Here is a 26,661-nt window from a genome sequence, read left to right as displayed (position 1 = left end):
GGGGGTCTCTACTATGACATCTGTAAGTTTCAATTTCCTAACTATTTGTATTGCATAATTGCACCACAATCTATTCAGAACACATTTGCAATGAAAGGCAATAGAAGTGTTAGGCCTCATCATTAGTTACTTCACTTGTCTCTATGGCTGTATCATACCGGTCAACTTATAAAATCACTTCTCCGTGTTAGGAGGGGGAGGGGCCTGGTGCTGAGAGCTATCTAAGAGGCACTCTGCCCACCACCTCCCCACAAAAAAAGGGTCACTGAGGCTGTCGCTGATGTCTTGAGGTGTTTTTACACCTTTTATTGGACATTGGCTTCTTATAGCCTCCGAAAACGATCAGGAAATCCACTGAAAACAGTGGTTTTCAGCTCGTTCTCCCTGCTACCCTGTGCTTTCAACTCCTCACCAGGTGACCATGTGAAGGGATAGGGTTACCAGGCATCCCAGTTTTACCAGGACGGTCCCGGTTTTACAACAGCTGTCCTGGCAGATTTCAGGAAATTCCCGGTCATGTCCCCGTTTTTAGAGAGGGTCGACTGAAAACGGCAGGAAGTTCTTTTTTAGGTTTTATAAAGCAGGGATAGTTATCTGTTGTTTCAAGAAAGCAATTTAATTCACAGGCAAACTACTGGGTTTAAAAGTTGCATTATATTTATGTTCTTATTGCCTGTTCTGTAATTCTTTGCTGAGGAGCGCTGTCATTCTATGGGCTTGCTTGAAGTAAACTTGTAGTCCTTCTTCTATTTTAGTGAAATGTCCCAGTTTTTGGCTTTAAAATTCTGGTTACCATGTGAAGAAAGACGAATGCGTATGATACAAGGTGGCACCCTGTCAGTTGGCAGGTTTGGTACGTCACTTTATTCATCTAGTGAAATTTGCATATTCAGGTTTTTGTGTCTAAATCGGTAACAGTGTTATGTAGAGTGGTTATGACCAATGTTCCCTCTAATTTTTTTCCTCTGTGTGCGGCAGTGTAGGGTCTATGTGCGCTGCAGCCATGGCTATGTGTGCCAGGAACCAGACCGCGCTTGTGCGCAGCGCCAAATATCACTCCAAACTTTTGGTTACAAAACTGAAAAGACGGTGCATTTCCACACATGTTAGGGGGCTTTAGGCAGATTTGCAATTTAGATACACACGCCATGACAATAATGAAGTAATGGAGAAATTGGTAAGAGAGGGACAGAAAGAGAAAGGCATTCAGAGGATTTGCAAAGTCAATAGTAGGTATGATCAGGGCTTTAAGTGGGCCGGGTCTCACCAGTGCTGAGCATAAGCAGTTTTTTAAAGGGGGCCTCAAACCAGGTCTCTAGCGGGCTCTGTTTTGTGCCCTGGCACAGGTGGTCCATTTTTTTTCAGACTGCAGTGAGAGTAGGCACATCGATGTGCGCTGCTCACACTGCTCACTCCTCACTAGTAGAGAAGTTAGGGCATGGCGTCATGCCAGGTGAGCCTTGTAGGGGAAGGGAAATCCTTTAAAGAGAGTCATTTTCTCTCTGGGTTTCCCTTCTTTTTTTGAAACTCAGGCACAGCAACATTGTCGTGGTGTCACCAGGGCTTTAAGTTCAAGCTTTTTCAATATTATATACAAGCCATAGTTGCTGCTTATTTATCTTATGCAACTTACAACCATTGACAAAGCTAATAGTCCTGACTTGTAGGTATAATGTTACTACTTGTATCATATATCTGGATGCAATGACAGAAACAGCAAAATACAAGTTGGGCGGTGCACTATGCTAAAAGTACAGATTTTTAGCTTATGTGTCTTAAAGCAAAGCCCTTGATTACACTGGCCACCACCTTTGCAAGACCCCCCCACCCCCAGTTTCTTCATCCCACTTAAACCCCTGTGTATGATGTTACTTGTTGTATCATATATCTGGATGCAATGACAGAAACAAGAAAATATAAGTCGGGTGGCACACTCTGCCAAGAACAGAAAAGTGTAAATCACCCCTCAGCTGCGCTCTATTAAGAAGAGAAATTCAGCAAGTCTACAAACACGACGTGTGTTTTACACACCGTGTTTGTAGAGTTGCTTCATTTCTTTTCTTAATAGAGCGCAGCTGATGGGTGATTGTGGGACTTTGTTAAAGATTTCAGGTTAATCACAGCGCCCGTCTGGAGCTGCAATTAACCTGAAAACTTTAACAAAGTCAGACAATCACCCCGAAGCCCAGCTCTGTTAAGAAGAGAAATTCAGCAAGTCTACATACACGGCGTGAACTTTAGACGCCGTATTTGTAAACTTGCTGAATTTCTTTTGTTACATAAGCACGGCTGTGGGCTGATTGTGTGCTTTTGTTAAAGTATTCATGTTAATCGCAGCTCCTGACGGCCCTGCAATTAACATGAATACTTAACAAAAGCACACAGTAGGCACCGCAGCCGGGTTCTACATATAAAAGAAGATACCAAGTGCCCAAGACTTTCCTGTCGCTCCCTCTGCCAGGAAACACCCGTTTTTTGTGCCGCTCGCTTGTTAAAAGGAGCGGCGCTCTCGCTCTCGCTGGATGTGCTGTGTGCGCGCGCTCAACACACAGCACTGCGCGCTACAGGTAATAGAGGTGCGCGCGAGCGCATTCGCGCACCTTATTGGGAACAGTGGTTATGACACATTTGCGCTATCAACAGTTACCTTACATAACTATATGGATGATCCTCCTATAGTGAAAATGATAACATCAGATCACTTGTAGATGAGGGAAAAGCCGTAGCTCTGATTCTACTAGACCTCAGTGCAGCTTTCGACACGGTCTCCCACTTTCATCTACTAGGAATTCTGCTCAAAAAAGGGATCCGTCATAAAACCCTAGCTTGGTTTGCATCATTCTTAAAAGACAGAACACAAACAATACAAATGCGATATTGCTCTTCTAATCCAAAAGACGTTAAGTATGGGGTTCCGCAGGGGGCCACTCTTAGCCCCACCCTCTTTAATGCTTACATCTCATCTCTGGCAGACATCAGCAGGAAATGGGGATTTGAAATCTGCTCATATGTTGACGACACGCAATTGGTGATTCCCCTCACAAATCAGATGACAAACACCGATACTAAGAATAACCTTATAAACTGGCTATCAGAACTCGCAGGTTGGATGTCCAAACACCGCTTAAAATTAAACGCCGATAAATCGGAGGTCTTGCTCTTCGGGGGAGCCCGTACAGTCTGGGACGACAGCTGGTGGTCCCAGGCCTTGGGCACCGCCCCTGTACCTAAGCAGTTTGCAAGAATTCTTGGCATCATCTTCGACGATGCCCTATCCATGCAAAAACAAGTCCACATGTTCTGCGGAAAAGGTTTCGCCACCATAAAACTTCTCAGAAGACTTTTTCCTTGGATGTCCTTAAAATGCTGAAAGCTGGTGACTCAAGCTCTGTTTTTAAGTAGGCTGGACTTCGGAAATGCTCTTTATGTGGGCATGGCTGATTATTTGTTCACCCACCTTCAAATGGTTCAGAACGCCGCTGCTAAGTTAATTTGCAATAAAAAGAAATTTAGCTTGGCTACCAGCTGCCTAAAAGAGCTCCACTGGCTACCAGTAAGACAGAGAGCTAGTTTCAAGATCCTCTGTTTTGCATACAAAACATTGGATAAAACAGGCCCTTACATTCTACGAGATAGGCTAGAATTCCATGCTCCTTCACGGAACTTAAGATCACGCTATCAGGCCTTTGCCTCAGTCAAGCGTACATACAAGGTCAGAATGGGTGACAGATCTTTCTCTAAAGCAGCAGTGGCCCAATGGAACAATCTCCCACTCGATCCACGCCTCACAGAGGACCATGTACTCTTTAGGAAAACACTGAAAACTACTCTCTTTCCTAGATACTGAAGCTATCTAAACTAGGTCAAGAGTAAGCCGCTTAGCACATGCATTCTTTCCTAGCGCCGTGATGTCCCTCGGGATGATTGATGCACTTTACAACCACCATAAATAAATACAAAATACACTTCAGTTTTGCATTTCCTGTAAACCATTGGAAATATCATGGCTTCCATTCGAATTAAGTCTAGAGTTAACTGCGTCAAAGTCATTTATCCCCCTAATTTGTTCAAAGCAGCAACAAAACGTTTCAAGCAAAACATCATTGAATAATTTCCTGATTCCCTCTTTGTTGACCAATTTCATAATGGGCGTCTAGGGAAGCTCAAAAATGACTTCATTTTCTTCACTCACAACATCCCTTCTGTAGGAGAGTAGGGTCTGCTTTCTATGTTCACCCCCACTTTTTGCTTTTGCTTTACTGGTTTTCGACTTAGATGTGGCTGTGGGCCTGCTAATCAGACCCACAGCCCTGCTGTTCTCTCTCTAAATTAATACTATGTACTTTAGGTGCATAACCCAATTGGATAGGATCACCTTATTGGCCCCTGTACAGTGTACCCTAGGTACCCAGGGCATAGGTGTACCCTAGGCCTACCAGGGGCTGCAGCATGTATTATGCCACCCCTGGCCTGGCCTTCCATTTTGACACAACTGGCTGATCACTCAGCTGGGGCAAGGTCGTGTAATCACCCCTTGCTTAGGTGTAGTATTCCTATACCTAACTTACATATAGACACATGTGTACCTATCAGTCACTCCTATGGCAGGCCTTGACAATCCTGGAGGCAGAGTGCTTGGTAACATGTGAGATGGTGCTCTAGCATGAGCTGAGCCTGTCTGCAGCTTTCGGAACCATGTCCTTATAGCTGTTCTATGATATAGCCTACCATATACTCTTAAAGTGCCTTATAATCTTAGACGGTTATGGTAACTATGGTTTGGCTTTATCAAAACATGTCGTGTAAGGTGTCTAACACTCGGGAATAATACCCCCATGCCATTTCTGGACATGAGAATATTATTCCCCCCTTCTAGAGGGAAAGACATGTTAAAATCATACTTCAACTGTTAGCCTCTGACCAAAGCCTCAGCATCACAAAATGGATGCTGCTGCCACGACACAAGTCTGACCTCCTGCAGCTGGGAGTGATCCCAGCCAGGGAGGCCTGGACAATAGGTTTCCTGCTTGGGGAGGTGCTAGCACCTCCCCAGACAGCCTTTAGTGTATTGGGGCAGGGTGGGCTGAAAGGAATGAGACATGCCTGGGGCACACAAGGTGTTCCTTGCATAGTCCAGTTCAAACCGGCGCTGGGGCACTCCAGCCCCAGCTCTAGCGCGAAACTGGACAAAGGGAAGTGGGTGTAACCACCCCCTCCCAGGTCCCACCCATAAGGCGTGACCTAGCAGGTATCCCAGCCCCCCAGATTAGTATAAGAGTGGGAGTTGGGCCTCAAGACTTTAGATTATCCTGAACCTGCAAAACTGAACAGAAACTCTGGACCTTCGACATTCGACGAAAGAAGAAGACTGAAGAATCTCCCTTGTAGCCAAGGAGTGGCTACCCTGTGCAAACAGGCACCATCAAGAGACTACCCTTTGCTTTGCGACCGTTCTACGAGGAACCGACTGCAGAGCCCGACCAGAGCCTTGACTTCCAGACTTCTCCGACCCTCATCCACATCTGTAGCAGAGCTGAGATCCGTGGAGGCGACGAGCGACGTGGGACCGGCTACCTGGGAAAAGTGGCTAGTAACTTACAGCGCAGCTTCTGAGGTACCCTCGAAGTTGTGCACCGGGGATTGAGAAGCCCCAACCCCAAGCACCATCTGCACCGAAGATCAGCCCCCCACACTCCACGAGTCCTGCGTGGGGCCCTTCAGCATTTTCCTGCTTGCCGCATCTGTCCGGTTGCTTGCCCGCTGGCTAGTGGCCTTTGTGACGACGCACCCTGAAATCTTCTGCGCTGGTTTGGCTCCTCCAGACTGGCTCCCGCTTCTCTGCAAAGAAGAAGCACCCCAGACATTCCTGGTCTGCACCAGAAGCAAGTCCTTCGTTCTTCGTGGGTTCCGCTTGCCAAGGCTTGGTGAGTCCTAGTCCAACTTCGACGCCGCCGACAGCAAGAGCCTTCGTGGGACAGCTCGCCTCCTGGTCCTAGTCGTCCTCGACGCTTCCTGGTCCTCCTGGCTGCAGCGACAAGCTTCACCTTCACCTGCAACTCTTCACGACATCGCCTGGTTCCTTCCTGGTTCCACGTGGTCACTGGCTAGTGACCTTGACTCTGTCCCTTCTGCTTGCAGGTTTCTTCTCTTCTTGATCCCAGCCTTGGGATCCACCGGACACTCTCCCCTGACTGCCTGTCAGCATCTTTCTTCAGGCATCCATAGGAGTCGACGACGAAAACGACGCATCTCCACCCCTATGCACCCGCAGCCTGTGGGCTAGGTAACTTGGGTACTCCGGTGCTCATCAGGATAGTGACTATCCTAGTGTCTAGTTTTCAAGTCTCAACTTCCTAGCTACTCCGGAAGTGTCCTAAATCTATCTATTTCTAAACTGTAATATTGCTATTGACTTTTACGCATTACGCGTGAGTGTTTCCACTCTGCACACGAATCCCGTGGGCCTCCCACTTCCTAACTAACGCTAGTGTAGTGTAGCCCCAGCGATTCCCTAGGCCTAGGCCTATTCGATTTCCGTGACAGTGGTTCTTATACCACTTACTTAGTATATGGTTTGCGTGGCCCCTAGGGCCTAACTTTATTACTTACCTGTGTGACTTACTGTATGCATTAATAAGACTGTGTTGTACTTACCTCCAATCTCATAAAGAGTGCTGAGGGTTTGCTTAGAATAAATACACTTTATTTTATATATATATCTGTTGTGGTGTCCTTTCATTTGGTATTCAAGGGATTATATATGGTATCACAGCTGGCTTCACATGCCATTCAGAGTTTAGCCTAAGACTGCTCTTGTCCATGCTACCACTAGGATAGCTGGTCTATAAGGTTGACTTTACAACCAATCACCATAAGGGTATTTGGACTGATATAAGGTGTACACTATAACTAGTGACATCATACATCAGGCCAAATTCTCACATTGGTGAGCAGCGGTTGGGATCTGAGCTTGCTGTTGTAATACCATTGTAATCTTGAGATACTAAATTGAAAGATCACACAGATATTGTCTAGGTACATATAACATAGATTATTATACTTAAGTCCTACTGGACTTTGTAGTTGTAGGTTGAAGGGAATAACACACCCTGACTACAACTACTAGAAAGGTTTAGTAGATACAACTAGTGTAGGTAGGTGCACACACCACACCCTCACTAGATCATGTCTCTGAGAGTAGATCAAGTAGATGCTCTCTCAGGAGGATCAGGTCTGCAAAAGATCCCCTCTAGATATGATACCTTAACATTCCAGGAGATGAGACAGTTGTGTACCTCCAGAGGAATAAAACAGGGTGCAAACCCTACCCTCCTTCAGTTAAGACAACTCCTAGAGGAGTATGATGCTCAGAGGGCATCTCAGTAAGGGGCCCTAGGCACAGAGGAGGGTCTACCCACCACAGAGGAGTCAGATGGGGCTTCAGATGGGGAGGTAGACAGCCAGAGCCAAGTAAGGAGACTTAGCCAGGCTAACTTAAGTTTACATGGGAGTTTGCATGGGGTCCCCCCATACAGACCCACAAGTAGACATTCACAGAGAAGCAGGAGGGACAGATCCCCTTCAAGGGAATCCATCCACTCCCATGTCTCTAGCATCTCTAATGCTTCCTCTCACAGGGGAATGACTTCACCTGAGAGAAAGGAGCATGCAGCCAGAATGAGGGAGGCTAATCTGAGGATTCAGAGGGAAGAACTTGCCCTTGCCAAGGAGAAGCTTGCTCTGGCTAGAGAGCAAAAGTTAAGTGGGTTAGAACCCACTGGTGGCAGCAACATTCCTAGAGATAGAGACAGGCACTATGATAATAGAAACCTGAGCAAGATTGTCCCTCCCTACAAGTGTGGGGATGACATCCACAAATGGATAACTGCTTTGGAGAGAGCTTGCAAAGTACAGCAGGTACCCCAAAGTCAGTGGGCAGCTATCTTGTGGCTCTCCTTCTCTGAGAAAGGAAGAGACAAGCTCCTCACAGTTAGTGATGAGGATGCAGATAATTACACTGTCCTGAAGAGTGCTCTGATTGATGGGTTTGGCCTAACCACTGAACAATACAGGTTGTTGTTCAGGGATACCCAGAAGACACAGACTCAGGACTGGACTGACTTTGTAGATTGTGCCACTAAGGCTCTGGAAGGCTGGCTAATGGGAAGTAAGGTTAAGGACTATACAGGATTGTATAATTTGATCATGAGAGAGCAAATACTTAACAACTGTCAAAACCAGCTACTGCATCAACACCTGATTGATTCTGATCTGACTTCTCCCCAAGAATTGGGAAAGAAGGCAGATAGATGGGTCAGGACTAGAGTTAAGCAGAAAAACCAGAACCAGGGCGGTGATCAGAAAAAGGCAGACCAGAAGGGTAATGAGCAGAAACAAAAAGACCAGAAGTCTTCACCAGGCCCCCAAAAGGCTCAGGGGGAGGGTGGTTCCAAAAAGGATAAGAAGAAAGAAGGCCAAAAGAAACCATGGTGCAACTATTGTAAGTCCAACTCACATTGGTTTAGTGAGTGCACCAAAAAGGATAAGCCCCCAGCCACCATTGCCCCTAAGGCAACTGTACCCCCTAGTTCAGCTGTAAGTGGTGGTTCCCAGCAAAAGGGTGTAGTAGGGTTAACCCTGGGAACTGAGGAGGATTCTGGCTTAGTCAGAGTACCTACTCAGGCTGTCCTGATCTGTGATGGGGACTTAGCTTTGTCCTCTACTGTAGGCCCCAGTAACCTGGGCAAGTACAGACAGACACCTTTTATCAACCAAAGAATGGCTCAGGCCTACAGGGACACTGGAGCTAGTGTCACAATGGTGACACCTGCTTTTGTGGACCCTGGACAGATCATACTAGGTGAGAATTACCTAGTGACCAACGCTAGCAATGCCACTACCTCCCATAGTGTGGCTATTGTTAACTTCTCCTGGGGAGGGGTAACTGGCCTCAAGAAAGTTGTTGTTAGTTCAGACCTTCCTGTAGAGTGTTTACTGGGCAATGATCTTGAAACTTCAGTTTGGTCTGAAGTGGAGTATAGGACCCATGCAGAAATGCTGGGGATAGATGCACATGTCCTTGCTGTGACCAGGTCACAGGCCAAAAAGTGCAACACTGAACAAGTGCTGGATCCTGAAACTATGGACCAGTCACAATCCAAGAGAAAGAGCAGTAGGGTTAAGGCTGTGCCTTCCCCCCTGCCTCAGGTGGTGGATCAGCCCTCCCAGGAGGATGATTCTGAGAGCCCTGAAGGAACTGTCCTAGAAGAACTTGAACCTGATCAGGTTGAGTTTCTTGGGACAGGGGGACCTTCCCGGGCAGATCTGAGGCAGGCTCAATTAGACTGCCCCTCTCTTGAACCCCTCAGACAGCTGGCTGCTGCTGAGGCTGCAGGGAATGCTCAAGGTACCCATAGAGTGTATTGGGATGAAGGGCTACTGTACTCAGAGGCTAGAGACCCCAAGCCTGGTGCATCCAGGAGGTTGGTCATACCACTGAAGTTCAGGGGCTTCCTTCTAACCTTGGCCCATGATATTCCCCTTGCAGGACATTTAGGCCAGAACAAGACTTGGGACAGGCTTGTCCCTCACTTTCACTGGCCCCATATGTCAGAAGATACTAAGGAGTTTTGTCGCTCCTGTGTCACCTGCCAAGCCAGTGGCAAATCAGGTGGCACCACAAAGGCCCCCCTCATACCACTACCTGTGGTGGGGGTCCCCTTTGAAAGAGTGGGCATAGATATTGTAGGACCAATGGACCCACAAACAGCATCTGGGCACAGATTCATACTGGTGATAGTGGACCATGCCACCAGGTACCCAGAGGCAATTCCCCTGAGGACCACAACAGCTCCTGTTGTGGCAAGGGCCCTGCTTGGAGTATTCTCCAGAGTGGGCTTTCCAAAGGAGGTCATTTCTGACAGAGGTGCCAACTTTATGTCAGGATACTTGACTGCAATGTGGAAGGAGTGTGGTGTTAACTATAAGTTCACCACACCCTATCACCCACAGTGCAATGGGCTTGTTGAGAGATTCAACAAGACCCTAAAGGGAATGATAAAAGGATTACCAGACAAGCTTAGGCGAAGATGGGACATCCTTTTACCCTGCCTTCTGTTTGCTTACAGAGAGGTCCCACAAAAGGGGGTTGGCTACAGCCCTTTTGAGCTTTTGTTTGGGCATCCTGTAAGAGGACCCCTGTGTTTGGTGAAGGAAGGATGGGAGAGACCTCTCAGACAACCCAAACTAGACATAGTGGATTATGTACTTGGTCTCCGCTCCAGGATGGCAGAGTATATGAAGAAGGCTTCTAAAAACCTTGAGGCAAGCCAAGAACTCCAAAAAGCTTGGCATGACCAAAAGGCTGTACTGACTGTTTACCAGCCAGGACAGAAAGTGTGGGTGTTGGAGCCAGTGGCCCCAGCAGCACTCCAAGACAAATGGTCTGGACCCCACACTATTGTTGAGAAAAAGGGAGAAGTCACCTACTTGGTGGACCTTGGGACTCCCAGAAGCCCCCACAGAGTGCTTCATGTCAACAGATTGAAGGCATATGTTGACAGGGCAGACATGGGGCTACTCATGGCTACAGATGAGGGGCAGGAGGAAGAGAGTGACCCTCTCCCAGACCTGTTGACTCAGAACCCTGATGATGGCTCAGTTGATGGTGTGGTCTTTTCTGACAGCCTCACTGTCCATCAGCAACAGGACTGCAGACAAGTTCTGCAGGCCTACAGACATATGTTCTCTCTGACCCCAAGTCAGACAAACTGGTGCACCCATGAGGTGGACACTGGTGACAGTCTGCCTGTGAAGAGTAAAATCTACAGGCAACCTGACCATGTCAGGGACTGCATAAAAGTTGAGGTACAAAAGATGTTGGAGCTGGGAGTCATTGAACCTTCAGAGAGCCCTTGGGCTAGTCCTGTAGTCCTTGTGCCAAAACCTCACACCCAAGATGGTAAGAGAGAGATGAGGTTTTGCGTGGATTACAGAGGTCTCAATGCTGTCACTAGGACAGATGCCCACCCAATACCTAGGGCAGATGAGCTCATTGACAGACTGGCAGCTGCTAAGTTTTTGAGCACATTTGACCTAACAGCAGGCTACTGGCAAATCAGACTAGCTGAGAGTGCAAAGGCCAAAACTGCTTTCTCGACCCCAGGAGGACATTATCAATTTGTGGTAATGCCCTTTGGTTTGAAGAATGCACCTGCCACTTTCCAAAGGCTGGTGAATCAAGTCCTTACTGGGTTGGATGATTATTGTGCAGCTTATCTTGATGATATTGCTGTCTTTAGCTCCACCTGGGAGGATCACCTGGTCCACCTGAGGAATGTTTTAGAGGCCCTGCAAAAGGCAGGCCTCACTATCAAGGCCACTAAGTGCCAGATAGGGCAGAGCAAGGTTGTATACCTGGGCCACCTAGTTGGTGGGGGTCAGGTTCAACCACTGGAGAGCAAGATCCAGACCATAAAGGACTGGGCTCCTCCAACTACCCAGACTCAGGTCAGAGCTTTCTTGGGCCTGACTGGGTACTACAGAAAGTTTGTTAAGAACTATGGGTCCATAGTGACACCACTTAATGACTTGACCTCCAAGAAGATGCCAAAGAAAGTTCAGTGGACAGTCAGCTGTCAAAAAGCATTTGATGACCTGAAGCAGGCCATGTGCAGTGCACCTATTCTGAAAAGTCCAGACTACTCCAGAGAGTTCATTGTCCAGACAGATGCTTCTGAGTTAGGTGTGGGAGCTGTTCTTTCACAACTGAATGTAGATGGTCAAGACCAGCCCATTGCTTTTATAAGTAGAAGGCTGACCCCTAGAGAGAAACGTTGGTCAGCTATTGAGAGGGAGGCCTTTGCTGTGGTTTGGGCCCTGAAGAAGCTGAGGCCATACTTGTTTGGCACTCACTTCAAGATTCAGACAGACCATAAGCCCCTCTTGTGGCTAAATCAGATGAAGGGTGAAAATCCCAAACTTCTTAGGTGGTCCATTTCCCTACAGGGGATGGACTTCACAGTGGAACATAGACCTGGGACTGACCATGCCAATGCAGATGGACTCTCCAGATATTTCCACTTAGAACATGAAGACTCAACTGGTCAAGGTTAGTTTAATGTCCCTAAGTTTGGGGGGGGGGTTGTGTAGGAGAGTAGGGTCTGCTTTCTATGTTCACCCCCACTTTTTGCTTTTGCTTTACTGGTTTTCGACTTAGATGTGGCTGTGGGCTTGCTAATCAGACCCACAGCCCTGCTGTTCTCTCTCTAAATTAATACTATGTACTTTAGGTGCATAACCCAATTGGATAGGATCACCTTATTGGCCCCTGTACAGTGTACCCTAGGTACCCAGGGCATAGGTGTACCCTAGGCCTACCAGGGGCTGCAGCATGTATTATGCCACCCCTGGCCTGGCCTTCCATTTTGACACAACTGGCTGATCACTCAGCTGGGGCAAGGTCGTGTAATCACCCCTTGCTTAGGTGTAGTATTCCTATACCTAACTTACATATAGACACATGTGTACCTATCAGTCACTCCTATGGCAGGCCTTGACAATCCTGGAGGCAGAGTGCTTGGTAACATGTGAGATGGTGCTCTAGCATGAGCTGAGCCTGTCTGCAGCTTTCGGAACCATGTCCTTATAGCTGTTCTATGATATAGCCTACCATATACTCTTAAAGTGCCTTATAATCTTAGACGGTTATGGTAACTATGGTTTGGCTTTATCAAAACATGTCGTGTAAGGTGTCTAACACTCGGGAATAATACCCCCATGCCATTTCTGGACATGAGAATATTATTCCCCCCTTCTAGAGGGAAAGACATGTTAAAATCATACTTCAACTGTTAGCCTCTGACCAAAGCCTCAGCATCACAAAATGGATGCTGCTGCCACGACACAAGTCTGACCTCCTGCAGCTGGGAGTGATCCCAGCCAGGGAGGCCTGGACAATAGGTTTCCTGCTTGGGGAGGTGCTAGCACCTCCCCAGACAGCCTTTAGTGTATTGGGGCAGGGTGGGCTGAAAGGAATGAGACATGCCTGGGGCACACAAGGTGTTCCTTGCATAGTCCAGTTCAAACCGGCGCTGGGGCACTCCAGCCCCAGCTCTGGCGCGAAACTGGACAAAGGGAAGTGGGTGTAACCACCCCCTCCCAGGTCCCACCCATAAGGCGTGACCTAGCAGGTATCCCAGCCCCCCAGATTAGTATAAGAGTGGGAGTTGGGCCTCAAGACTTTAGATTATCCTGAACCTGCAAAACTGAACAGAAACTCTGGACCTTCGACATTCGACGAAAGAAGAAGACTGAAGAATCTCCCTTGTAGCCAAGGAGTGGCTACCCTGTGCAAACAGGCACCATCAAGAGACTACCCTTTGCTTTGCGACCGTTCTACGAGGAACCGACTGCAGAGCCCGACCAGAGCCTTGACTTCCAGACTTCTCCGACCCTCATCCACATCTGTAGCAGAGCTGAGATCCGTGGAGGCGACGAGCGACGTGGGACCGGCTACCTGGGAAAAGTGGCTAGTAACTTACAGCGCAGCTTCTGAGGTACCCTCGAAGTTGTGCACCGGGGATTGAGAAGCCCCAACCCCAAGCACCATCTGCACCGAAGATCAGCCCCCCACACTCCACGAGTCCTGCGTGGGGCCCTTCAGCATTTTCCTGCTTGCCGCGTCTGTCCGGTTGCTTGCCCGCTGGCTAGTGGCCTTTGTGACGACGCACCCTGAAATCTTCTGCGCTGGTTTGGCTCCTCCAGACTGGCTCCCGCTTCTCTGCAAAGAAGAAGCACCCCAGACCTTCCTGGTCTGCACCAGAAGCAAGTCCTTCGTTCTTCGTGGGTTCCGCTTGCCAAGGCTTGGTGAGTCCTAGTCCAACTTCGACGCCGCCGACAGCAAGAGCCTTCGTGGGACAGCTCGCCTCCTGGTCCTGGTCGTCCTCGACGCTTCCTGGTCCTCCTGGCTGCAGCGACAAGCTTCACCTTCACCTGCAACTCTTCACGACATCGCCTGGTTCCTTCCTGGTTCCACGTGGTCACTGGCTAGTGACCTTGACTCTGTCCCTTCTGCTTGCAGGTTTCTTCTCTTCTTGATCCCAGCCTTGGGATCCACCGGACACTCTCCCCTGACTGCCTGTCAGCATCTTTCTTCAGGCATCCATAGGAGTCGACGACGAAAACGACGCATCTCCACCCCTATGCACCCGCAGCCTGTGGGCTAGGTAACTTGGGTACTCCGGTGCTCATCAGGATAGTGACTATCCTAGTGTCTAGTTTTCAAGTCTCAACTTCCTAGCTACTCCGGAAGTGTCCTAAATCTATCTATTTCTAAACTGTAATATTGCTATTGACTTTTACGCATTACGCGTGAGTGTTTCCACTCTGCACACGAATCCCGTGGGCCTCCCACTTCCTAACTAACGCTAGTGTAGTGTAGCCCCAGCGATTCCCTAGGCCTAGGCCTATTCGATTTCCGTGACAGTGGTTCTTATACCACTTACTTAGTATATGGTTTGCGTGGCCCCTAGGGCCTAACTGTATTACTTACCTGTGTGACTTACTGTATGCATTAATAAGACTGTGTTGTACTTACCTCCAATCTCATAAAGAGTGCTGAGGGTTTGCTTAGAATAAATACACTTTATTTTATATATATATCTGTTGTGGTGTCCTTTCATTTGGTATTCAAGGGATTATATATGGTATCACAGCTGGCTTCACATGCCATTCAGAGTTTAGCCTAAGACTGCTCTTGTCCATGCTACCACTAGGATAGCTGGTCTATAAGGTTGACTTTACAACCAATCACCATAAGGGTATTTGGACTGATATAAGGTGTACACTATAACTAGTGACATCATACATCAGGCCAACTTCTCACACCTTCCCTTCTTCCAATTCCTTCAACGTCTCCTCCTCCTCATCTGTCCCGCATGGGCAGAGGCTAAAAATGTCCTCCTCCGCTTGCTTCAATGGTTCTCTCACTATTACATTTTACAATAATGGCACTGTCATGATTCAAGCTAAAGACTCCTGTCTCTCTCTCTTTGACCACCTCTTCCACTCCCTTCGTCCCACCCATACGACTATGATCTCCCTTGATTCTTCTTCTAGCTCCTCTCCTTTCTCTTCCCCCTGACCCCCTATACTCCATCAGGCCGCTCTCCCAGGAGACACAGGCCTACCCTTTGCCCCCCGTTTGCTTGCTCCCTCCTCTCCCATTCTTCCCCCTTCCCAATATGTTCTTCCCCCATCCGGTCTTCCTTACCCCCGGCCTCCACTCCCCCTCCTGCATCTTCCCGATATTCCAATGCTATCTTCTCCCCCCTAATCCCCCTAATTCCACCCCCTCACCCCTACTTAATCCACCTTTCTTAAAACATGTTCTACCGATCAACTTTCCTTACCTTCCCCCTTCCCTCACCCTTTCCAATCTCCCCCCTCCCTCATCCTTCCCAATCTCCCCCCTCCCTCGTACCCTGAATTCTTCTCTTACACCTCCCATCACTCTTCAACCTCCCCTTCCACATCCTTTGCTTCACACCCATGTCTCCCCCCTCGGTAATTCCTTCCTCTTCCCTCCCTCTGACCCTACAGTCCCTTACTCCTCCCTCAATTACCATCTAGCCCAATCCCCCCACTCCGCCTGTTGCCTGTCTCCCTACATTCACCTTTCATAGCCTACAGTACCTGTCCAGCACCATCTTTTCTCTTCTCACCATACCTCTGGCCTTCCTTTGACCCCCCTCCCTCCCCTCCTTGTACAGCCCCTTCTCCTCTCTTCTCCACGTACCTTTGGCCTGCATTTGACCCCCCTCCCACCCTCCCTCTCTACTCCTCAACTGTCTCCTCCTATTTACAATCTCTACTCTTCTCTGTTCAACACCAGTAAAAATATCTCTCTTCCCACCACTGTATCACCATCCACTCCTATCGACCACCATCTTTCCCCACCTTCTACCCTTGCTCCCCAATACCCCCCGTTCCCCTACCTCTCCCTGTCCTCCCTCACCCTCTTCACTGCCTCCTGTTGAATACAGGACAATGTATGAAGTTGGAAACGTGGTTTATTGCTCAAGTAAAACACCCACGACCGGAGCCATCCAACCATGGAGAAACCAACGTCCAGAGTGACGTTTATCGGAATCTCCACGAGTGAAAGACATCGATCTAGAATGCAGACAAACACAATACATGAGTCGCGTGAACTCACGCGACTCTAATACAGATAGCATAGAACACTGTATGGATGACAGTAAAACATCTCTATAACACCTTCCCCTCTTTGAGGAACAAGAAAAATAAATATACATAACATTATTCCAAAACATAGTCTTTCAATTTGCATGAAATCCTTCTAAAACGTGAAGATCTTTTTGCCGTTGCAACAGAAAATTCACCAGTACCCACGGCACAGTGCTGAATTTCAGGAGACAAAGGCAAAGGTTCAGGGGCAACAGATTGAATGAGTTGACTCCCAAATGGTTCCAAAACACAAGTTGAAAGAGGTGTAGACAATGCACCACTGTCATTAACAACAGGTTGATCAATTGGTGCAGCAGATGATACAGAAACACCAACAGAAGAAGGTTTCTCATAGGTCAAATCAAACCAATCACAATGTTCAGAGTCTGACTCTGAACAAGTATGTTGTCTAATAACATCAGCTTGAAGGGGAGACACCTTAACAAGAGCCCTCTTGTTCCACCATCCTTTGTTATCAAGGAGAGCAGAACCTCTACTAACATGAATAACTAATGTAGGAGAAGAAAATTTTGATTGCCCCTTTGGAATTTTTTTTGGATTTTTGATAAGCACCCAGTCTCCCCTTACCAAAGGTTGATCTACAAAATGTTTGCCAGAATCAAAACGTGCCTTCATAGCATTTTGCTTTATTCTAACGTGCTCCTGGATGGAAGCAGGCTTAAGTGAAACACTATCATCTTTGTGAAGCCAAGTGGGATTAAGATGAGTATGCACTCTCCTTTTCCTAAGCAACGTAAAAGGTGCAATGCCAGTGGTGGAATGCGGCGTGGTGTTATAAGCCCAGACCTTATCATGTACAAAGGACAAAGGGTCTAATCTAGAAGAAATTGCAGTCTGAATGCCCTCCTTAATTATGCGATTGCACCTCTCCACAAACCATTAGAGGAAGGCGAGTATAAAGCAACCTTAAAGTGAGCAATGTCATGAATCTTGAGGAAAGAACACATCTTTTGAGACACAAAATGTGTACCATTATCAGTGACAATGGTTTTAGGGAAACCTTCAACATCAAACACTGATTGTAAAAATGTCATGGCATTATCAGTTGACGCTGCATTACAAAAGGAATAGTATAACCATTTAGTATAGTAATCAATCAAGACAATGAGAAACTTGTTTGCATTAGGTAAAATATCATAAGGTCCAGAAAAATCTAAACCAACTTTATCCCATGGGCCTACAGGAAGAGGAACAGGATGTAACGGAGTGGAAAGAGTCTTCCAGTGTTTGTCAGAAAGAAGACATTGAGTGCAATTGTCAATAATTCTCTTAACCTGTGCATCCATGGAAGGCCACCAATAAAATTGTTTGATGCGTTGACATGTCTTGACAACACCAAGATGTCCTTGATGGGCCGAACGAATGATTGAATTACGTAAGGATTCAGGTGGAACAAACAACTCATGACGCATAACCATATTGTTAACTAAGGAAAGTTCTTCCGAAATATTTGCAAAAGCTCTTAAATCTGGAGATAAATTTCTGCGTTCAGGCCATTTGCTCATGATAAAACTCTTAACTTTTGAGAGTGTGACGTCATCATTATAGGCCAAATTCCACTCAGACTCAGAAATAGGTGGACATTCCGCAATAGCATCAATTGCAGCTACAACACATTCAACATCATCATTAACAACAGAATTTTCCTCCAAAGACATTCTTGACAGACAATCCGCTCTGAAATTTTTTCCACCAGAAATGTGTTTTATAACAAAGTGAAATTCATGAAGTTTTGATAGAAGTCGAACAAGCCTGGCAGAGGCTCTGTTCGAAGTGCTGCTTGAAAGCATGTGCATGAGCGGTTTATGATCCGTGAAGATTTCAAACTCACGACCCCAAATGTATGGTTTAAATTTCTGTATGGCCCAAACGCAGGCTAAAGCCTCTCTTTCAATCGTACTGTATCTAGTCTCGGCTGGCAAAAGAGTTCTAGAAGCAAAGGCAACAGTGTGTTCAACACCATCTACCCATTGTCCCAAGACAGCCCCTAAACCAGTAAGACTAGCATCTACAGTAATAAAACATTTTGAACCATCAGAAAAGGGACGTAGAGCTGGTGAATCCTCAATAAGTTTCTTAACATGCTCAAAAACTATTTGTAGGTCATGTGACCAAACAAATTTCACGCCCTTTCTCAAAAGATTCCTTAAAGGTTCAACAATTTGGGCATAGCCATGAACGAATCTGGCATAGTACTCTGCCAGACCAAGGAATGAACGAAGTGCATCCCTATCTTTGGGAGGGGCGGCATCCCTAATAGCTTTTATCAAGGAAAACTTGGGTTTAATACCATTAGGGGAAAGTGTATGACCCAAATAGTCCAATTCTTGAACAGCAAATTTGCATTTATCATGCCTAACTGTCATCCCAGTTTTCTCCAAAACTTCTAACACTCTAGAGAGAATCATGTCATGTTCCGAAATATTGTTGGCAAAAATCAAAATGTCATCCTGATAAGCTTGTACCCCAGGAATGTCACAAAAAAGATTATCCATTAATTTCTGAAAAATGCTAGCAGCTGAGGCTAGGCCAAAGGGAAGCCTCAAATATTTGTAGGCCCCAAATGGTGTGACAAAAGTTGTTAATTCTTGAGACTTTGGAGACAAGGGAATTTGATGGTAAGCTGACTTAAGATCCAAAAGAGAAAAGAACTTAGACCCACCCAGATTAGCGAGTAGATCGTGGATCTTGGGTAAGGGATGACAGTCGACGATGATATTGTTGTTTAATGAGCGCAAGTCAGCACATAATCTGATCTCGCCAGACTTTTTGCGGACTAAAACTATGGGAGAAACCCATTCAGATGAATTACAAGGTGTAATAACCCCCTCATCACACAAATTTTTCAACATTTTTTTTAAATCATCCCTCGCACTCAAAGGGAGTGAACGGACTTTATGAACGACTGGTTGGGCATTGGGTTTGAGACGGATTTCATGCTTGAAACCCAAAACTGTACCAATTTTATTTTGAAAAACGTTTGGGAAACGATCAAGTATATGATCAACTTTATGAGTAGAGACAGATAATTCAGAAACCTGAATGTTTTCAGCTTCAAGATTAAAGTAATAATCATCCGGGATATCACCCAAGGTGATGGGTTGATCTGACCCGGGTTTGAGCATTAGACCCATTTTTGCTTGATCCAACCAACCCAAGATATTTCTGCCTTTGAGGGCGACATACACCTTAGTAAAAGTTTTTCTACCAAGGCATTCAATCTTAGAATGGAAGTACCCTAACATGTCAATATCTTTTTCGCCGTAAGCTTTGGGATTGACGTCAGATACAAAAAGAGACACACTACTACCCCAATTTGAATGAAAAGTAATATCTGACAAAATAGTGATAGGTGAACCAGAGTCAGCTTTGACCTGCAAAGGAATAGCACCAACAATTAATTCACACAATGGACCCTTAATTTTAGAACAATCAATAGAATCACATTCAATAGACAGTGAAACATCGTTGAGTCTATTGGAACACCACTCCAGATTCTCATCAAGTTCAAGGTTATTCACTCTGGTGAACCTTTTTCCGCCTCTACAAACAGATGGAAAATGACCAATTTTTTTGCACAAGGAACATTTTTTTCCAGATGCAGGACAACTAGGAGAGTTTCCCAGATGATTTCTTGACCCACACCTATAACAAATGGTGATTTTCCTGAATGATTGTCTAAAAGGCTTACTGACGAGATTCACAGAGCATGAAGCAGATGGAGCCTCTCCATCAACCGTGTGTACGCTAACTTGAGCAGCTTGACTCTCTTGTAAAATTCTTGAAGATATTGTTGCACGTTCAATACCTTTAGCAATAACCACTATTTCAGCAAGAGTGGGGTTTTTGCAACTTAATAAACGTTCTTGTATTTTTTTAGACGAACAAGAAAAAATGAATTGGTCTCTAATTGAAGTATCTGTACTTTGACCAAAATCACAAGTGGAAGCGAGAATTCTGAGTTGAGCAATATAGTCTTCCACACTTTCATCAATACTCTGCTTACGCTTGAAGAAATTATGCCGCTCCAAAACAATACTTGGTTCATCATCATATTGCTTAGTTAAGCGACACAGGGCTTCTTGGTATGTGTCCCAACCATCACCTGAATCTGAAGGAGGAGGAATAACTGGAAGATTCTCAAAAACCTGTTGAGCAGCGACTCCAAGACAACCATATAGGATGGCAACCTTGCGGGCAGGAGGATATTTGACCGCATCAATGGCCACCAAATAGTTTTCAAAACCCTTAAGCCAATTGCGCCATGCCAAAGATGGTTTTCCAGGAGTTTGTAAAAATGGAGCTGGTGTTTGGAATTGTTGGGATGAAGCCATGACAGAGAAAAAGGAAAAAAAAAAATAAAAAAATAAATAAATAAAAAAAAACAAAAATACAAATTAATACTGAGCAAATTGCAAAAATAATTGCAATAAAGATTCAAAAATCAAAGAGCGTGCAGAACGGTGAATGCGAAATGCAAAGTTTTACATGCATATGAGAATGTACATATTGTAGAGATAGGCGATGAAGAAAGTGTGCCTATCACTGCAAAATTACACTTTAAAAAAAAATGAAGGCTGAAAACGTCGTGAGAGACTTAATGATGTGGTGATAGAAACGTGCACAATACAGAAGACAGGAAACAGCTGTTATTGTGACAGCGTGCCTATCGCTGTGGAAAGACAGCCTCGTTTGTAGAAGCGTGTCCAAAGCTGAAAGCACTTCCCTTGGTTAAACACATTTCAATTGAGAAAGCGTGCCTATCGCTGTGGAAAGACAGCCTCGTTTGTAGAAGCGTGTCCAACGCGGTAGGCAGGAGAAAAGGCGTTTGAGAAAGAGGCTGTCTCCAAGGTTACGGCTGTATGTGATCTCTAGAGGCAGTTGGCCTTGTTTCGTTGCGTAACGAAAGGCGTGCCAGGAGGCGGGGTTAACAGCCACAGCGCGAGGAGTCAGTTGAAATCAAACCGCAGAGTAATAATTTTAGAAAGTCAAAGAAATACGACCTTTTTGGAAGTTTGAGGACATGAAGGACGAAGTAGAGCAGAGTCGCTTGAACAGAAGAGTTGAATGAGGTGAGTGGAAGAAGCGGTCAACTGCTATGATGCGGTGAAATTCATTGGAAATGGCTCTGGATGGCGGTGGGTGCCGGAAGAAATCCCGCTCGTCGCCAAGTTGTTGAATACAGGACAATGTATGAAGTTGGAAACGTGGTTTATTGCTCAAGTAAAACACCCACGACCGGAGCCATCCAACCATGGAGAAACCAACGTCCAGAGTGACGTTTATCGGAATCTCCACGAGTGAAAGACATCGATCTAGAATGCAGACAAACACAATACATGAGTCGCGTGAACTCACGCGACTCTAATACAGATAGCATAGAACACTGTATGGATGACAGTAAAACATCTCTATAACACCTCCCTTATCCATCGAGCCACCCAACACCTCGTGCTCAGCCCTCCTCTCCCTGGAAAATAAACTTGAATCTCTCATCTCTTCCATTTCCCAGCTTGCAGCGTCCATCTCACTTTTAAGCGCCAAAATATCCCCCTTCCCTAACAACCCACCGAGGAGTTCCGTGCTCTCGCGCCCCAATAAAGCCAACCACAATCTGTCCTCTGCAGACATCACCAAATTACTGGCCAGCTACAAGATTACCAACGTCACTCTCCCTCCACCTCCCTCTCCTAATAATTCTACTCAGTTCACTATTCAGACCATCTCTTCTGTCAGAACTAAGCAGCCTTCTTCTTCCCGGGCACCCTCATTCAAGAATCTTATCCCTATCTCCCTTTACAGCCTAAACCCCCCCCATCACCAAAACAGTTGCGTCAGAGCTGCACTGTTTGCTCCACAACTGGAATCAAACACAAACTCGAAATTTCTGACACTATCACCCACCACAATCTTGACACCCTCACTGAGACCTGGTTTAACGACTCCTCTCATACTTTGTTTGATCTTCTGGTACCCACTGACTACTCTATCCTCAGAAATGACAGAAAGACAAAATTGGGGGCGGTGTCACTATCATCTTCAGAAACTCCCGTCAAATTAAAGCATTTCCTACCACCTTCTTCCGTAAATTCGAAGGCCTATCCCTAGAACTTCAAGTACATCACGGCTCATCCTTCAGATTCAATGCCATCTAGCACCCGCCCGGTAACTGCTCTTCCTTTTTGGAGGAACTCACCAACTTCATCAGTGACCAATATTCTCAAAGTGACAGACAGATCTTCCTGGGTGACTTCAATCTCCACTGGGGCTCTTTGGAAGACTCAGCTGCCAACAAGCTTGCCACCTTTCTCTCAGCCAATGATCTCTTCCAACATTGCTCGGAAATTACACACTCCAAGGGCTCAATTCTGGACCTTGGTATATTCAAAGCAGACCGGCTTACTATTGCTCCCCCCATTCCATGTAGACTGGTCAGACCACTTCCTCATTCCCTTCTGTTTTCACCTATCGCACGTTATAACTCTCGGCCAACCTAAAAGAGCTTCTACCTGGTCCCACAACACTAAAAACATTGATCTTGACACTCTATGTGATTCTGCTATGCGCTCACTTCCTAGACTAGACCCTAAAGTTGATGTCAACGATCTCACCTCCCATTGCCTCTCAGTCCTTGCAGTTGAAATCGATAATGTTGCTTCACTTCAAAGCAAAAGGAAAAGACCCACCACCTCAGCACCGTTGTTCAATAAAGCTCTCTATGATGAAAGGAAGAACCTTAGAATCTTGGGGAAACATTGGAGAAAATCTCCATCCACATCCAATCTCTCTCTTTTACGTTCAGCAAGATCCAATTACCACAAATACATCTTCTATGAAAAAGCATCACATTTCAGATCCCTCCTTGACTCGGCCAAAAACAGACCCCAAAAACTTTTGAACCTCATCAAAAACCCAAACTGTTCTCCACTAACCATCAAGCCTGAGGATTCTACAAAGAAAGCAGCAGAATTCGCTAGATTCTTTGATGAAAAGGTCAAAGCACTGGTGGATCCGGTCATCCACCCCACCCCCATTGAGGAGCGAAAATCCTTAGTCACTTGGCAGAACTTTGACGTCATCTCGGAAGATGACCTCCTCAAATGCATCCTCAAAACCAAACCCTCCAACCATTCTACTGACCCCATCCCTAGTGACATCGCCATTGATTTCTACACCCATACTCTCTTACTGGACCAGGCTAGTTAATCTCAACGTTTTCCATTCTGGCTTCATTCAAAATTGCAGCACTGAAACAGCCCTGCTGCAAGTGATTGATGATGCGCCGCATATACTTGACTCTGGGGAATTGTGTCTTCTGATTCTTCTAGACCTCTCTGCAGCCTTTGACACTGTTAATCATAACACCCTCCTTAACACTCTTCAACAGAGAATGGGCTTGGAAAGCACAGTGCTTAAATGGTTTGGCTCATTCCTCTGGGACAGATCCCAGATGATCAAGATAGCGAACAGTCTTTCGTCTCCATTGGCTGTAGGTCAAGGCGTCCCTCAAGGCTCTATCCTTGCACCCACTTTGTTTAATCTCTACCTGGAGCCATTAGGGAACCTTCTAAGTAAATCTGGGATTCATTACCATCTTTATGCGGATGACACTCAAATCTACCTCAAGGTGTCTTCCGCACACAATCTTTCACTACTCAACTCTACTCTCAACTCTATTCACAACTGGATGTTAGTTCACCAACTCATTCTAAATCCCTCCAAAAATGAATTCCTCCTCCTATCTACCTCTCTCACCCCTCCTCCTGTTCAATCTTGGATGGATCAGCTGAATTTACTCAACAATAAACCCATCATTGTCAACAGTGCTAAATCCCTAGGTGTCATACTTGACAAAAGACTCAACCTAATCTCCCACATCGACTCTATTGCTAAAAAGGCACGTTACCAGTTGTGCCTTCTGTGGGGGATTTGTCGTTTTTTTCTGAAGAAAGAACTAAAAACCTTGGTACAATCGCTGGTTCTCTCTAGACTGGATTATTGCAATTCTCTTCTGACGGGCCTACCCAAATTCCACCTCTAAAATCAATCCTCCATTCAGCAGCTCGCTTTATTTAAGGGTCTAAATGAAGCGACCACATCACTCCTATCATGTCTTCTCTTCGATGGCTTCCCATCGAGGAAAGATCTATTTACAAAACTGCCTGCATCACTCACAAAGCCTTGCACACTTCCTACCCTTGTTACCTGGCGGATAATTTGAAATTGTCTGGAGGCTCTAGACCTTCTCGCAATGAGGAAAAGCTTCTGCTCGAGTCCCCCTCCTTCAAAAGGGAAAGATCTATGGCGCAATCCTTCTCATGTAATGCGGTGAGAACCTGGAATTCGCTTCCCCCATTGCTCCGTGCCACCTCCTCTACCTGGATCTTCAAAGCTGTCCTCAAATCTCTTCTCTTCCAAAGACACTTTCAGAACTAATACTTTAATTCTCAGGCCCCTCTAGTAAGTTCGCTCATCATTGTAAATTTTGTAATTTTTTCTTGTACATTCCTCACCCTTGCTTGCTGTGTTGGATATTATGTTTGTGTATCCTACATTTTTAGGCTCCTATTTATCTTTGTAATGTTCTGATGTGTAACACTTTTCTCTTGTAACGTAACTAGCTCTATTGTACAGCGCACTGACACCTTAGGGTAATGTCCGCGCTTTATTGCCATTTTATAAAAACGCTCTAAATAAAATTAAAATAGATAAAATAAAACTATGGTCAGGGAAACTCTGATCTTTAGGAGATGAGTGAAGTGTCTGGGGAAAAATTACAAACCTTGTTCTCTGTAGATTTCCTGGCGAATTCGCACATTCACTGGGTCAGTAATCTGACCACCATACAACGGACACATCCTAAAAGTTTGGTTTCGCCAGCTGGCTTGGGAACAGACTATTAGAATGCTGCTACCCTACCGCGGAATGCCAACACACGCGCACACTAAAAACGTCATGGACACCGACTGACTTTAATGACGTGGCCCATCCCCCGAGTCCAGTGGAGGCGTGCGCGCGCTTGGACTTGTGCAAGCGTCCAAGAATTGGGAATGGATTCGGCATGAATCGGAAAGCGTGTAATTACGAGCTACTGTAACCCCTTCCTCCATGCCCAGGAAACCCCAGCTCTGCTTCTTCCTGTCACTTCTCCGAACTTGTCACCCCGGCGCACGCACGCGCAGAGCAAACGGCCGGCGGCGGCGGGAGCGCGCCACCGAACGGGCTCGCGGGCTGCCAGCAGCGTGAGGCGCGGCCGCCATTTTGCGAGCGCTACACTCGCCGCTGCAGGAATTGAGTGGGGGGCAGTGCTGCCGCCACTACACGCAGGGAAGGAAGCCGGAGCTGCGAGGTGTGTGCACCGGGGTGTCCCATTCCTTCTGAGCCCCTGCCCCAACTTGTCTTTCTCCTCGCAGCCGGGGCTGTGTTCGGGGGTGCTAGGCCGCCCGCATGGCCGGGCTTTGTGTGCCGGCTACCGGCCTCACCCCGCTGTGAGGTGCGAGCTTGTCAGAAATAGCTCTGTGGAGTAGCATCCCCCCTATATGGGTTACCGGTACATTGGTCAGGGAGGCTGCATAGTATAAGGGGCGCACGAGACAGCAGGGCGCTATCCGAAGAGGACAGCCTCTGTCGGAGCACGTGCGCCGTGTCAATGGAGTCGTGCTGGGGGGAACCGCTTCCTCTCAATTGCGGAGAGTGGGTCGGATAGTCTTTCATGTTGCTATCGGCTAATGCTTTGCACGTGACACTGGAAGAGGAGGGTCAGTCAGTGTCAAGCCGGTTAGTTTCACTATTCGGCCCCCATGCGGGTGACATAAGGTCCAGGTTCACTGCCTTTTCCGGGGTCTAAAACTGAAAGCTGTATGGTTTGCACCACATTACTTAGGATATGTGAGGTATGGATGATTCTTATGTGCTTTCAGAAAGTTTACTAACTTCTTCATGACAGTGCTTTGCAAGTACAATGACCAGGTTACTCTTTGTTATATCGTTAGCAGCTCCGCCGCTTCTTTTAACCAGTCAGTGCATCGGGCGAGCCTTCGTTTTAGATCCATTTAGCTGAGCTGCACCTCGTGATGACAATGATTCTGTAAAGGCGAGCCCGAGACATGAAAAGCGGTTTCCAGTTGACACGGAGAGGGGTATGTGGTCACTTTAACTGCAAAGCGTGTTCACGGTCTATCGTGCGATTTCCACGAACTTGACTCAACCATAACACATTAACGGCATAGTTTATTGGACACATCTATACTGGGAAGTACTCTTGGAAACTGGAGCAGCCCTTTAAGGCCGACTACAGGCCACTCCCTTTTGGGTGGGTTGCTTAAATCTTAGATGCATGTAGTTAGTCTTCCCGGAAGCACTCGTTTACTCTGCGCCATTTAAAAAGAGCCT

The 26,661-nt window shown here is 46.5% G+C and overlaps 2 protein-coding genes across 29 annotated transcripts in view; one reads left to right on the top strand and one right to left on the bottom strand.

The window, feature by feature from the left end:
* Positions 1–25,187, bottom strand: part of LOC146817560 (uncharacterized) — a 170,973-nt gene extending 145,786 nt beyond the window's left edge. For all 3 annotated transcript variants that reach the window (XR_014963011.1, XR_014963010.1, XM_085611079.1), the window contains exon 1: positions 25,052–25,187. Coding sequence is in view for 1 of the 3 variants with exons in the window: in XM_085611079.1 (XP_085467205.1) it covers positions 25,052–25,087 (36 nt within the window). In the remaining 2 variants the exon portion in view is untranslated. The remainder of the gene's footprint in view (positions 1–25,051) is intronic.
* A 17-nt stretch (positions 25,188–25,204) lies between these two features.
* Positions 25,205–26,661, top strand: part of SYNCRIP (synaptotagmin binding cytoplasmic RNA interacting protein) — a 509,168-nt gene continuing 507,711 nt past the window's right edge. For 6 of the 26 annotated variants that reach the window (XM_085611074.1, XM_085611072.1, XM_085611065.1 and 3 more), the window contains exon 1: positions 25,290–25,618. Coding sequence is in view for 10 of the 26 variants with exons in the window: in XM_085611069.1 (XP_085467195.1) it covers positions 26,130–26,162 (33 nt within the window). In the remaining 16 variants the exon portion in view is untranslated. Of the gene's footprint in view, positions 25,619–26,045; positions 26,163–26,261; positions 26,409–26,661 lie in introns of those variants that run through there. The other 20 variants (XM_085611064.1, XM_085611055.1, XM_085611075.1 and 17 more) reach the window with 16 other exon arrangements.

This window comes from Triturus cristatus, chromosome 6, assembly GCF_964204655.1.
Source record: "Triturus cristatus chromosome 6, aTriCri1.1, whole genome shotgun sequence".
In the NCBI taxonomy this organism is placed as follows: Eukaryota; Metazoa; Chordata; class Amphibia; order Caudata; family Salamandridae; genus Triturus; species Triturus cristatus.
The sequence above is the reverse complement of the archived record's forward strand: the minus strand, read 5'-3'. Positions and strand labels throughout refer to the sequence as shown.